The 14,365-nt window shown below is 36.6% G+C and overlaps 1 protein-coding gene across 8 annotated transcripts in view; it reads left to right on the top strand.

Annotated features, from left to right (window-relative positions):
* The window catches only part of LOC112046638 (trithorax group protein osa), a 176,930-nt gene that overhangs the window by 56,685 nt on the left and 105,880 nt on the right, over window positions 1-14,365 (top strand). For all 8 annotated transcript variants that reach the window (XM_052888487.1, XM_052888486.1, XM_052888485.1 and 5 more), the window contains exon 4: window positions 14,019-14,081. In XM_052888487.1, the coding sequence (XP_052744447.1) occupies window positions 14,019-14,081 (63 nt within the window). The remainder of the gene's footprint in view (window positions 1-14,018; window positions 14,082-14,365) is intronic.

The raw sequence follows: 14,365 nt of genomic DNA, 5'->3' as shown, positions 1-14,365 counted from the left end.
TTTTGTTCACTGACGCAATTATTGTACTGTTGGCAAGGAATCCCTCAATCGGCTGCCTTTGCACATAATAAATTGAGCGTAATGATACCACAAAGGAAGGACCACAGATCAAAGATTTTATATTTATAATAGAGGTGTCCCTAGCTCGTCAAAATTTAGGCTAAAGCGGCTAATTGACCGCATAGTGAACAACGAAAATTATTTAAACAAATAATAATTTTAAATATACAATGTCGAGTTGTGTGTTTAGGAACTTTAAAAATTGTTTAAATATAAATGTATAATGAAATTAAACAGAAAATTGTGCGCTCGGTGGAGTAGCTAAAATTCGGCTTACTTTTTTTAGAGATATAACATGTCTATAGTATAAAATGTCGTCGCCACAAATCATAAGTTGACGTTAAAATGCAACTTGCGTTGTTCTAAAACTCCGTCTGTGCCAAACTTAGAGCGCGGGGTTAATACTCCGGTGCGATGTCAGTAGAATTTAGTGAGTCAAGGGCCATTCCAGCATCGTGATCGCTCTAGAGTCGTACGGTCGAAATGAAACGTCGTATCTTATTTTATGATTAGCGGCTCGAAAGCGCTTTGTAATTTTGTTAGTTCCGCCTTTCTGGTGCTGGGGGCGAGCGGCGCGAGTGGAGATCGATGCGAGCGTTGCGTGCGAGTGCGAGCGGGAGGGCCGTACTCGTTGGAACTTTTGTCTCCGTCACACGAACCGCCTACCAGGCAGCCATGTTGCGCTCGACCTGCGCTCGCCCGACCGCCATTGTAGCATTTGCAGCTAGTGATGTTCGCCTGCTCCACTCGATATTTATAGTTCCCGAACGGCCTATTCTGTACACGAAGGCTCGGAACTTTTTTTTTCCCCCAACAACTCTAGCGTTGCTTCATTGCTCTACATTTTTAAATTTAAATTGTATTGACAACGTCGTGAATGAGAGTTTGATTGGAAACGTTATCAATAACGTAGATCTTGTGTGTAGAGACGATAGCATCACGAAATGGAGTTAAATGAAAATAGAGTCGATTGTACCGTCGGCGTCGATAGCGTGGGGTATAGGCTCTCGCTGTGGACGTATACTCGTAGCTCCGAGTCCGGAATTAAAATGTCAGACGTGCGGCAGCGGCAGCGAGCGTGGGGAGTCCGAGGGGGGCGGCGGCAGGGGGGGGCGGCGTTATTAATAACCATAAGCCAGCAGACGCACGAACGTCCAGAGGGGCCATGCCGCGCGGTAATGAGGAATCACTAATTATATTTTACTGGACTCCACTACTGAAACAATATTAATTACATTGCTATTTTCATGGAAAAAATTCCCAGTAATAACGGCGAGCGCACATTCTCCTTTGTTCATTTATGTGACATAAAAGCTTTTTTGTTTTTCTTTTTTTTTTTGGACCGAGAAAAATTATCAATTTGTGTGGACAATACAATTTAATACTGTAATATTGTACCTATAGAAGAGTACTATACTCGTACCAACGTAGATGTGTAACTCGGAGATATCGGTCTGAGAGATGAGAGTCGCGATATTAAGTTCAGCCGGGGTCCGTTTAATATTCCCCCACGGTTGCGCGCGACAGTCGTACCGTTCGCCAGCCGCTCGCTCGCTGCGCCAGTAAAAACTCGCCATATTTTATTGTCAACGAGATATATTAGTCAAAGCTCGTGCGAATAATTGCGTGACTTTTCTTATCTATATACAGATTTCGTTTGTTTTTTTTTCTTCTTTTTTTTTTTGGTTTATTGACAACGGCCTTAGTATCTTTGACGTATGCTAGTTGACATATACGAAATTAGGATTATATGTAACACATGTTATCCGGTGCCTACTGGTGGATAATTTACAGCAGGTAGATGACACTTTTCAATTTATTTGATGTTTATCTTAATGGGTTGATGACAATGACCAAAATAGTAAGTAGACCAGTGGTGAGTGGTCCAGTTGATAACCAATGCGACTTTGGTCATTAGGTTCTGTGTTCGAGTATTGTGGTTTCGATTTTTTTATAACCCCAAAACGTGAGTTTCAAATTCTGTCTATATTATCTCTCTGTATCTATTGTACCGTGTTAGACAGAATTATAGAGACGTGTTACAGTTTTTGGGATTTATTACTTCCTTTCGAGATATTCTCATTAGCAGACTGGAATTGGGAAGCATGTGAAGCTACACCCCCGTGCTTCGCAGATCACTTCAAGTCTTTATAAAGTAAACATTAGATATCGTCTTCAGCCCACATCGGAGCAGCGTTGTGGGAATAAGCTCTAGCTTCCCCTTTGTTCCTCGTTCCCTAAAAGACTGACTCTTTAGTGCACCCTACAGTGGACTATTAAAATAGGATGATGATTATAATATAGACAAATAATCAAATATAAGCCAGCAATAAAATGTACGTAAACAAAAATGAGATCTTTCTCATGGCAGGATAAAATTAAACGGACTTTTTACTCGGCGAGTTGCCTCTTTATGTCAGTCAGCTGCAGCGTCTGCTTGCATTACATAACTTTTACTCTATTTAATCTCGTCATTCACTCAACTTAAGGGGCTGTCTTTTTACGAAATATATTTGTTTTTCTTTTAACAGCTTAAGCTTGCAAAGGTTGTTTCAGAATGCTTGTTTGTTGCCTACTTTTTATGTTTCTTGTATTGTTGCTTTTTATGAATTACTAAAATTATTAGATATTATATTAATTAACGACGACCTCCGGAAGTTGGTTGCAAAGAATACAGCGAACTGTCGCTGCTTAATAAAGGTGTATGTCCAGCAGTGGATGATTAATGGCTGATGATGATGATATAAATTAATTTTTTCAAGAAAAATACGGCTACTTGGCTTTCACTAAGGAAACATCTCAAATAAATAAATCAATAAATAAATAATCTATTTTACAAATTTTTTATCACAAATATCCAAGAAAATATACAATTTATGAAATTACACTCGCTTGGAGTGCTATAAAATATCAGTATTTTCTCAGAATTAAATTTTGTCTTCGTAAATAATACTTACCTATTGAAATAATAATCGTTTCGCCATTCGCCATATCTCTACAATGCAAAAATCATCAACCTCGTTAAAGTTTTTAACTAGTTACGGGTTAACAAATTTAGCAAAATACAGATAAAGTGGGCCCTTGATCTAGTCATTCGCTCTACCTTGTCCCGCGCGCAACTAAGAAGCGATTTAATGTAACGTTTTTCTCTGTACATAAAGGCCAAGTTATCGTACGGCGGCAGTCTCACAAACTGCAAAATGCTCTAGATTCCCGGAACTTGCGCGGCAGTTCTCTCCGACGGAAACCTACGTAGCGCTGACTACGGCTAGTGTTGCCAATTCTTTGGCGTTTTCGAGGAGCTGTCCGGTTTTTCTGTCAAAAATGTCATATTATCGTGTTTCGAAGCAACTACGAATTTTCCTTTGAATATAATTTGTTCGTCCAACAAATACTCTATGCTTATCTGATTCGAAGTACTTCGTACCACCTAACGATATACCGAAGGAGGATAGATGCCTTTGAGATGTGTAGTTGGAGAAGATTGCGTGGAGAACTACTTGTAACAAGTTCTCGATCCAGAAGCAGATTCGAGTTGGAACTAGGCTCTCAGCTATGTGTTACCTACCAGAGAACTCCGAGTTATTTTGGTCCGAAATGAGTGAAAGAAAACTGTGAAGAACGTAAAAAGAACAATGAAATGCGGACACGAACTTCAGCACTGAACGCGTCGACCAAGATGAAGTAAAATTTTAAAACTGCTAGGTGGTTTAAAAAAAAAGAAATCGAGAAAATATCCCAAAGAAATAATCGCTGCTTTAGTAAATTTAGGTGGTACGAAGTCCACCGGTTGGGTTACTGAATCAGTGTATAATAAATGTGATTTTTTTATATTAATGTTTACGCATTTGAAGTCATGTCCCCGTTTTCCACGTCAACTGGTCCGCCTGTGCAGAGCGCACATTTGGAGCGGCGCGGTGCGCTGTCGGGAATTGCCGTGTTGGGTAAATTATGACGCCCTCCCTCTGCGATTGCCGCAAATAATACGAAGAATATAAAGCCCCTGCGACTGACGTGTCTCTCTCTCTCTCTGTTCTCTCTCGTCAATTAATTGGATGTCGCTGTTTTGTGTTATTGTTGTTGCGAAGGAAATTTTTTGCGCGCGCGGTTCTTTTTTTGAACGCTATGGAATGACATTAATGAGGAATTATCGTGTAATAGTGGTGTAAGTGGGTAAAATGCTATTGTTTAGTAGAATGTGATGGTTCATGTATTACGGAGATTTATTGTCAGGTCTAAAGATTGGCGCACACTAAGGGAGCTGCTATATACGGCGTATTGCGTTTGTAGAGTGATTGAAATTTAAAGGGTCTTAAACTTCGTGTTAAAATAACTCTGTCAATAAACAAATTCCTTAGAAGCCGGAAGAGTTGTGTGAGAATTATCAAAACTAGTACACGTGCCTTTGTTGATTTAGTTTTTTAAGATACCGCGACTTTGATTCCTGAGAGATAAAAAATGTGATAAAAAAATGTGCATATCCAAAATGCAATTTATCTGTATACCAAATTTGTCAAGATAATTTCAGCAGTTAATATACAAATGGGTAACAAATCAACTCATTTAAGCATTTATTATACTGGATAAACTGTTTTGACAAAATTATTTAGTGAGAGCTTCATAAATAACAAATTAGTCATTCGATAGAGCGAAACAAATGTAAAAAGGCAACGGGTCGGCATTTGGAAACTGAATAATTATTATCCTGATCAACAAACAAATTGTGTGCGCGCTGCAAAACAAACCGGCGCTTGTTGTCAACGATATTTCGTATTCACTGAACAAAGGGACCAATCATACAATTTTGAATTGAATTTTTCATTCGCTAAGCACATAGATCTCGCATCGCATCGGCGGACGGTCGGCAAAGTAAAATTAGCGTGTTTTGCGCACTGTGTTAGTCCAAGAGCTAGTGCGGCTAGACTTTCGTCATTAAAAGCTGAAAGTTTGTCAGCTCATGCACCTACCTTATGAAAATAAATGTGGTTACTTTGGGAGGTAGCACGTTTCATCCAAGATCCAGACCCTCAACCGTCCAAGGAAAAATTTAATCTTTTTGATACTTTCTTCGTCATAATATGAGAAATTATATCCCCATTCGCGAGACACTTGGCTTCGTGGCAACCCTTCGCTAGGGACTCTTAATGTTTTATCGTAAATGGTATATTTCGAAGGGTTGCCGCAAAGCTAAGTGACTGACGACTTGGGATATAATTTCTCATATTATATAAACCAAGGAAAATATAAGAAATTGCACTTTTTACCTAGACCGTTGAAGGTCCTTTAAATCTGATACCTCGCAAAGTAGTAAGTAGTAGTAAATACGGTCCAAACTCCATAATTGGCTACCATATTTTCATAAGGTGGTAGTATGAACTGACAAAGGAGATGTCCGAAATTGGGCCCAATTTTTAGAACGATATGGAAATGAAATATGTACCAAAACTCTTGTATATTTTACTAGATTACTCCATTAGAATCTTAGCCGAAATAATATTCACCAACAGGGAAAATAGGCTGATTTCATTATTTTGACAGCGATCCAGCGTCAAAATACCTTGTTAAAACTGTCGCCTTCTGTTAGAAGACAGATAATGCAATGAATTTTATGTCAAAGGGATACGAATTACACCTCTATAAAGTAATTTATCTGATTAGTCAAATATGGATTTCTTCGAAAATTGGCATCATGAGTTATCGTTAATTGTCCTATTTTATGGCCGATTTTCAGCTCTATATCATTCATATAATTTGGGCCCGAGTGTGTAATGAGACTGAGTTTCTCCCTTTTGAGGTTTTATGACGAAGGTCTGGCTGTCGCTGGCTCTCCGTGTACGTGTAATTGCGGGGCTTGTGTCGCCCCACCCGCGCGCCCTACGTGCGCTGTGTGTGGAAACTTTGTTTATTTATACTGCAGCGTGTTATATGGACGTAGTATTTATACGCGCTGTTTAAATATTCGGATTTTGTGTGGGTACCTACTCGGAAACTTTGTTTGGAAATTATGACCATTCGAAATTTGATAACGTGTCTACTGTTTAGCTCTAGAGCATCGTAGTGGAATGTTGTGGTATTTTATATGGTCCTAAAATGTTGTTAAAACATCGAAACAAATTTAGTTGTTGTTGTTCTTAAACGTAGTAGTTATAGAATGCGTGAATATGGGTATCTTCAAGATAAGAATGAATAGGCATGTTCTGGGCGAGCGTGTTCCACCTTAGGCTGCGTATTCGCTCTGTCAGGCGTTTATGCAGTCAAACTATGAGCTTTTATTATAATGTATATCAATATTAAAAAGAGGTCAAGTTTGTGAGGTAGTAGCGAAATCGAATGCTCCTAGGAACTTTCCGTTCCTTCTTCACCTTTTTACCATATAACTGCCAAGTATCGGAGATGTCTGCTATACGTACTCGTAGTTGATGTCTCTTGGACTTGTACAAAGCGTTTTGGGCTGTTCGTTCTCTTAATCTACTGATCCGATTTTGAATATTTTTTACCACTAGAAAGCCACATTTTTTAATGAGTTTCGTATTTTACCAGGAATAGGAAGTACGCGAGTGAAACCGCGTGACGGCTAGTTATCACTAAAACTACATTCACACAGAAAATAATCGTCGATCTGATAATGTCTTTATGTCTGTTGATATAGCGAAGTGCAGTGTGAAAGTCATAGTTACGTGAACTACGAGTAAGTTAGATTGAGCCTCTCAACTTGTGCAGTGAGCTTTTGCAGTTAAGACATATCCGTCGTCATAGTGCGACAAAGATAATGTATTTTACGGAAACTTACTTCGAGATGTTAATCTTTTGATATACCTACTCTTTATGTACCTATATTTAGATCTCATAAATTTGTTATGTTGTGTTCATCAACATATTGTTAGTAATTTTACTTTAATAATAGACTATAATAATTCTTGAAATCTGCTTATTTCCAAAGCCACTAAGGTTCAAACCCCATAAGGTAGGCGTCCACAGATCCGCATCGTACGTATCGGGTGCATCGCATCAAAAGGATTTTAGTATTATTTGTATAGAAAGTCATACAAGAGCGTCCACTGATCCGCATCGTACGGATCCCACGAATCTACCGTAAAATTAAAAATCCGTTATTGCGATGCGTCCGATACGTAACGATGCTGATATGTGGACGATTACGTTAAGGCTACCGTACTTACCGTCTTTATAAATAACTTTCGTCATCATCATATCAGCCGATGGTCTTCCACTGCAGGACATAGGCCTTTAGTAAGGACTTCTATTGAAATAACTTTAAATAGTTTAAAAAAACACGCTTTTTGCACTCACAAAAAATTACAAATATTGGATTTCAGTCACGTGACAGCAAACCCTTTCATTTGACATCCATATCATGGGGATGGATTTCAAACAGCCAGTCCGCCATCTCGGGAAGGCCGCCATATTGGATTTGTAATGACGTTTCTTAGCTAGTCATGTATTGTCATCAAAGCTCAGAGCGTGTGCAAAATTTTATCCTAATTGAAGACCGGGAAGTGGGTCAAATTGAGATTCCAAGATTTTCTTACATACACAGTTACAAGTGAAGCTAATATATGCTTGTTAAACAGACTCTGAACCATAGTTTTTGAATTTTAACTGTTAATATTACAAACTGCTTTTTCAAGACCAATTTAATTTACATGAAGCCCCGTCAGGACATGCCAACTTTGCCTCGAAAAATGTGACTGCTCTTGACAAAGATTAATTATATTTTGCTACCGCTGCGATTGGCGTTATCTCAGCCTTAGTGAAGGTTAGCGACGTAAATAAAAGGTTAATGTCAGATACATACTTCATTTTATTTGTAAACTGTACCTGATGTCGGTGATTTATTATTGCATATTTTGTTTTTTTTTTAATCCATTTTAGACAGTTTTGACTAGATTCTACTGTAAAGTTGGAGAAACTACAGCGTTGATTCATATTCACCTGGTTCATTTTTGATAGGTAGTACCTAATAATTGATAGAAAAAGCAAATTGTCTAACTGATGGTTAGTAAAATCGTAAGATTCGTGCTAAGAACATTTTGAGGCTTCGGCCGTGGCTAGTTACCACTATACCGGCAAAGGCGTATTTCCAAGCGATTTAGCGTGCCGGTAAGACGTCGTGTAGAAACCGAAAGTGGTGTGTATTCCTCCTACTTCTAAGTTTCCATGAACTCCTTGTATCAATTGATATCGATATATTTCGAATCCTTATTCCATGTACTCCACGAAATTAATGTTGTTTTTTATATTAAATTTGATATGAGTCAACTACCCTATTGATGTTTTGTCATGGAACTGCGGTTCTACGAATACTAACAACTTGCAATGTAATTAAAGTAAGTAAGTAGGTTAGGTACAAGTGGGTACTTATTTTATTCTGTTTACAAAATCTGAATGTTTTAAACTGCAATCATAAGTTTTATTACTAAAGGAGCCAGCTAAATACATTTCGCAACTCATTCACAAAATGATATTTCAGCTTGCGAGCGAAATTCTTACAATCTTAGTTCATTGAGTCAAAGCGAGGAATGTTTTGAATTGCATGAAATTATCTTTGAGAGTGCGCCGTCGACGTTCCGTTCGCAATCGCCGCGTTGCATCTGAACGTTAAAGAGCAGTTTATACTGATTCCAGTGCACTGTGATGAACAGTGGCGTGCACTAGTATTACAAGTTGCATTACAGGTGGTATTAACATTTACTATTTATGTTATTGTAAAGGGGAGGTATTAGTGTTGGTATAAATAAGAGAGTATTTGGTGACTTGAGCTCAGTTGCTTGTTAGGCAGCGTAGATACCGTCACGCTGCCAGTCGCGTTAGTGATTTAGTGCAATAATGATTTGTTGTGCAATAATAATTAGTTATGTTTTTTGTTGTAATTATTGAAAATGTTTTGTGTTAGTGTGGGCATGTAGAACAAGTCGGGCCGCGAAGGTGAGTGTTGATGCATTCTGAAAGGATCCTTTAAACCTACTCTCAAGGTGACAAGTCCTAGGACCTGCTCGAGGTGTTTCCTCTACCAGAAAATAAGGGTACATTCACTGTCGATACATGTGCGTAATGAGGCTTTAGGGTAGGCAGTGTATATTTGCTTTTTGCATCTATGAAAGGCACGCCACTGATGATGAATTATGTTGTTTCAACTCAAATGTTAGCTTCTTGTCTTATTGAATGGAATGCAATATTACGACTACTTTACGATACTGCGACACGAGACAATGGGGCCATCCATAAACTACGCCACGCGTTGACGAGACGGACGATTGGGGGGTGGGGGGGAGAGGTTCTAGGTTCAGTGTCGTCACGTTTATAAATCGACACTTCATCTCTTTGAAATATAAATAGTTACTGAATAGGTAGGTACTATTATTTATGCAATGACACAAAGATTCATAAAATTTAGTTTTTTTTTTTAAATACCTACATTAAAATATTTACAAGAAGTCGCACACACTTAAATGTAAACCACCTGTAACACGGCTCGACCTTGACACACACGCAAGCCTTACAAGCCGCGAAGTCAGTATTATTGAAGGATGTGAACGAATTTGATGACTGGCCCGTTGTCGACCCGCACGAAACGTTTGCATCAACGTTTCTAATAAGAACTGAAAAAGACGGTGGAATGCCCTTCCGAGTGAATAGGCATCTTCTAGGCAAGCACGCTTCATCTTAGATTTCATTATTGCTTTCTATAACAAGATCCCCAAAACTGATGGACCTGCCAATGCATAGCTTTAAGCAATGCCTTGCCGGTTTCTTCTCAGCAGAACCTGCCTTCTGAACCGGTGGTAGAATCTTTACAAATAGTCAACTGACCTATAAAAAGTGCTTGTAAACTGAGCCCACTTGAAATAAATGAATTTTGAATTTTTAAATTTGGCTTTTCATCATAGCATGATTGTAGTCAAGCGTAAGCCTCTATACAACATAATAATTTTATTAGTATTGAAGACTACTAAAGTCACACGTTATAAGTTATTTATTACCAATATACAGAAAAAAAACCTTAAAATACTAACAAATGTTGCTTTTTGTCTTATCGTTTTCGCAGCAGTCGGAAATCTTTGGACATATCACCGAAGGAAATAACAGGTTATTGTTGTAAATACATCCGTGAATTTCTATTACAACAAATAAATACTTGTAGTTATCTTTTTATCGTAGCTACTATCTTACGATAACGTGTTATTTTCGATCAAAACATTTCCGACCATTTTGCTAATAGCTTTCATTTGATCCGATCAAAGATATCATCGAAACATGACTTGTTCATATTTGAGTTTAAATTACGGCGAATATGATAACATGTACATTTCGATAGTTTCCGCAATGGTATGCGCGGTGGATTTACGGAGGTCTTGAGTTTGATCCCCGGCTGGGCCGTTTAAGGTTTGCTTAATAGGTCCAGGTCTGCCTGGTGGAAGGCTTCGGTAGTGGCTAGTTACCACCCTACTGACAAAGACGTAGCGCCAAGCGGTTCAGCGTTCCGGTACGATATCGTGTAGAAACCGCAAGGGATGTGGATTTTCATCCTCCTCTTATAAAATTAGTCCGCTTCCATCTTAGATTGCATCATCATCACTTACCATCAGATGAGATTGTAGTCAAGGGCTAACTTGTAAAGATTCAAAAAAACATAATAAAAACAGATTAAATTATAACTACCTTTAACAATTAATCGCTCCAAAATTAAGCATAACTTATGGGAGTAATTCTACAATTAAATGAAGTAACTGTTATTATTTCAGAAGTAATGTTGTATTTTACATACGTAACATAGGCTTGCTTGAAATGGTTTAATGAGGTCTAGGTTGAGGCGCGCTTATACTTGTCTTCGTATTCACTCTTGTCTCAAAGGTACATTTCTCCATTCATAACTGTTTCAAAGACTGTGTTTAAAACTGATTCGCGTCAAACGGCTGGAAGAGCTACTAATTTTGACGAAATTTTCATTGGCAGTAACTTTACAACGACAAATTAGTAGAAAGATTGTACTATACGAAATTATACTACAGCCTTTCTTGATAAGTACTGTTTACCAACAAATAAATTAGAAATGAAGCTAGAAAACGCATGTCATTTTATAACTTATTTATTTTAAATTATGTATGGTTTGTTCATAAAATGTTATATAAAATATATTAACCATATCTAATCGTTCTAAGCTTATTAATCAAATTTATTATCATTTATTTAAGAACAAGTTAATTATAATTATTATTAGGTGTAAAATTACTAGTGATTTATACCCTTATTTTTAATTTGTTTGTTGGTAAACAGTACTCATCAAGAAAGGCTGTAGGCACAATATACTGTTAGTGTCTATTTTTTTAAAAAACTTTAATGGTTATTTAAAAAAAATGGGCGTATAAAAATTAAATAATAATTTAAAAAAAAAACAGGAACATATCCAACCATGTAGATGAAAATATTTTCAGTTCTATGCAAACTACAGAACACCACTTTAAAAGTGAGTAAATAAAACTACTAGGTTGTGCATTTTATGTAACAAAAGTGGAATGAAAATGATATTCCCTTTTGCTTCAAACTTTTAAGCGTCTTTACCCATTGAGTTAAAGTAGGAAACTTTGAGTTGTATGAAAGTAACTTTGTGAGCGAAGCCGGTCAACTTCTCAACGATCGTTTATAATCACGTGCAATCTCTACTTTATGAAGTAATTGTTCCAAGTGCCAATTGTTAAAGAGCTTTACTTCCGTTTTATGTATTGCTTATTGCTTATCTTTGATGAAATTGATATATTGGATATTACAGATTGAATATTTTTATCGATATATAAATTAGAAATTTTTATCGATATATAAATTAGAAATTTTTTCGTCCGCGTGGAATTTAGTTTTTCACAAATTCCTTTGGGAACCATGGATTTTACCGGGATAAAAAGTAGCCTATGTGTTAATCCATGCTATAATATATCTCAATACCAAATTTCAGCTAATTCGGTTAAGTAGTCGAGGAGTGAAATAGTAACAAACATTCATATCATTAAAATCATCAGTTTTTGCAAATCTCGGAAAACCATGGATTTTTTCGTTATAAAAAGTAGCCTATGTGTTAATCCAGAGTAAAATCCATTTCCATTTCAATATTATTTTAGCCAAATCGCTTTAGTAGTAGCGGTGTGAAAGAGTAACAAACATCCAAACATACATTCAAACATCCATACAAACTTTCGCGTTTATAATATAAGTAGGATTAGATATATTGATGAAATAGAAACAACGGAACTTACGTTTACTTACTTACTTACTTACTTAACGAACGAACCTTCTCCTATTAGAATTTAGATACGTCTGTTTGGGATACGCACACTTAACATAAGGAATGGATCTGAGATTGTGATCATAATCTTCCATATCATTTATCTGAAGAAATATCCTATTATTCATAATGTATATCTAACTATAAAAAGTACTTAATAAGTAACTAATTATGAATCCAAAATATGTATGCTAACGAACAATAGAATAGTATCGTGGGTGTATAATTGAAGTTTCCTTAACATCGACTTTTACAATCGTCGACGAACTATTCGTCTATGAAACGTCATGTTCGAATTTGAAGTGTACTTTTAAAGGCTAAAAATAAAATGTATTTATTTTTCAGAATTTACGAATGTATTTTGAATAATAAAAAATATAGCCAGTGCACAGTAAAACCAACTGTTGTGTGTGTTTGTGTTGCATCATGGTTAGGCTTATTTTACGATACTTATTTAAACTACCCGCTAATGATTGTTCTTGGTTTTTCTTCTCTTTTGTTTGTTAATTATTGTTGTTCTTAAATATTGAATTATGTAATAATAACCACTGCGAAGTAACACCAACTGTGGTTTGTGTTGCACTATGGTTAGGCTTAATTTAAATAATGAAAAATAAAAAAAAAATGTATTTTGTAGATAAATAAATAGATCATATAAAATAATAAACTACAATAAGCAATGTTTACTGTGTGTGCTATTCCTTGGCGTGTATTCCGCCTTATATGAAAATAAATAGTTGCGGAGGTAATGTAATGCCGGTTAATTAGTTGAACGGCAGACGGCGCCGGCGTCGGTTCCAATTAATAGCGCCACTCGACCGAGCTCGTTTGAGGATCGCCGTGGATGCTAAACGAATCAGCGGAGACTTAATCCTTTTAACGATTAAAATACATAATATTTTGTCCCATTCAGTTTTCATTATCCCATAGCCATACAATTAATTTATCTGTAACACTTTAATAAAACAATTCAAAAGGAATGGTTCAAGATGTGCGATTTTTTTTTGCAGTTTCCAGGATAATTAACTGTTTTATTTTCTAGTAATCTAGATGATGCATTCAGTCTATTACTATTTTTTGTAATGGATAATGGTGATAGGTAGGTTTCTGTAAACTAACATTTAAATTTCAGATATTGTGCATTGATAGCTGAGATTAATGTCTGCTTCACCACCACCTTCAAGCGTTGGGTAGTCTAAAACAAAAGTCTAAAGTTTTTTTAAAACGCTGACGTGTGAACAATATACTTGGGAATGCAATGTCCGTTAAAAAAGCGCTCGTGCGAATGGTGGCTTAAAATATTCTTTTTCAGTTAAAAATTAAGTTTCATCAAAAAAGTTATTTCTTGCGTGAAAGTAATAAAGGCTAACTGTTAAAAACTTTTAGGTATAACGAACACTAAACTGGCGTACCTACACCAAAGGGGGTAGTGTATAACAAAATAATGCACCAACAAAGCCCCTGGAAACATGCAAAATCGTAATCTGCTTGCTTTTCTCAGTTCAAAAATGTTAACAGAATGCGGTCCTCGAATTATGTACACTCAATACCTCACAGAACCTGGTCTATTATAATATAAGAGATATTATGTTTTAAATGCATATTATGTGATCAGTTCAGTTTTTGTTTAGTCAGTTGTAATTTGAAACTATTTTATTGTCAACAGGGCTACCCTCCACCTCCTAGGCCTGCTCAGCCGTCCACACCAAACGCTCACGATCAAGATTCGGTAAGTGTTTATTATTAATCGGAGTTTTATATTTCTGAAAATCTAATAAATTCTTCATTCCATATTATTCTATAAAACTTAAAGCATTTATGAGCATCGACTCTTATTTACGTGATTGTTTGGATTTATCGTCATTATCACTGCGTACACTCCGAAAGTTTGGTAATCAGTGTGCGAAAATCTTTTCTTTCTTCCTGTGCTCTCTTGCCTAGTAACTAACCAAGATCTTGCTCTGTTGGAAGATGTAAGTTATTATATGTATGATGTGCGTGTCACGTCTCGTT

This window comes from Bicyclus anynana, chromosome 22 (genome assembly GCF_947172395.1).
Source record: "Bicyclus anynana chromosome 22, ilBicAnyn1.1, whole genome shotgun sequence".
In the NCBI taxonomy this organism is placed as follows: Eukaryota; Metazoa; Arthropoda; class Insecta; order Lepidoptera; family Nymphalidae; genus Bicyclus; species Bicyclus anynana.
Note: the sequence above shows the minus strand (reverse complement) of the source record. Positions and strands in the feature narration are given on the sequence as shown.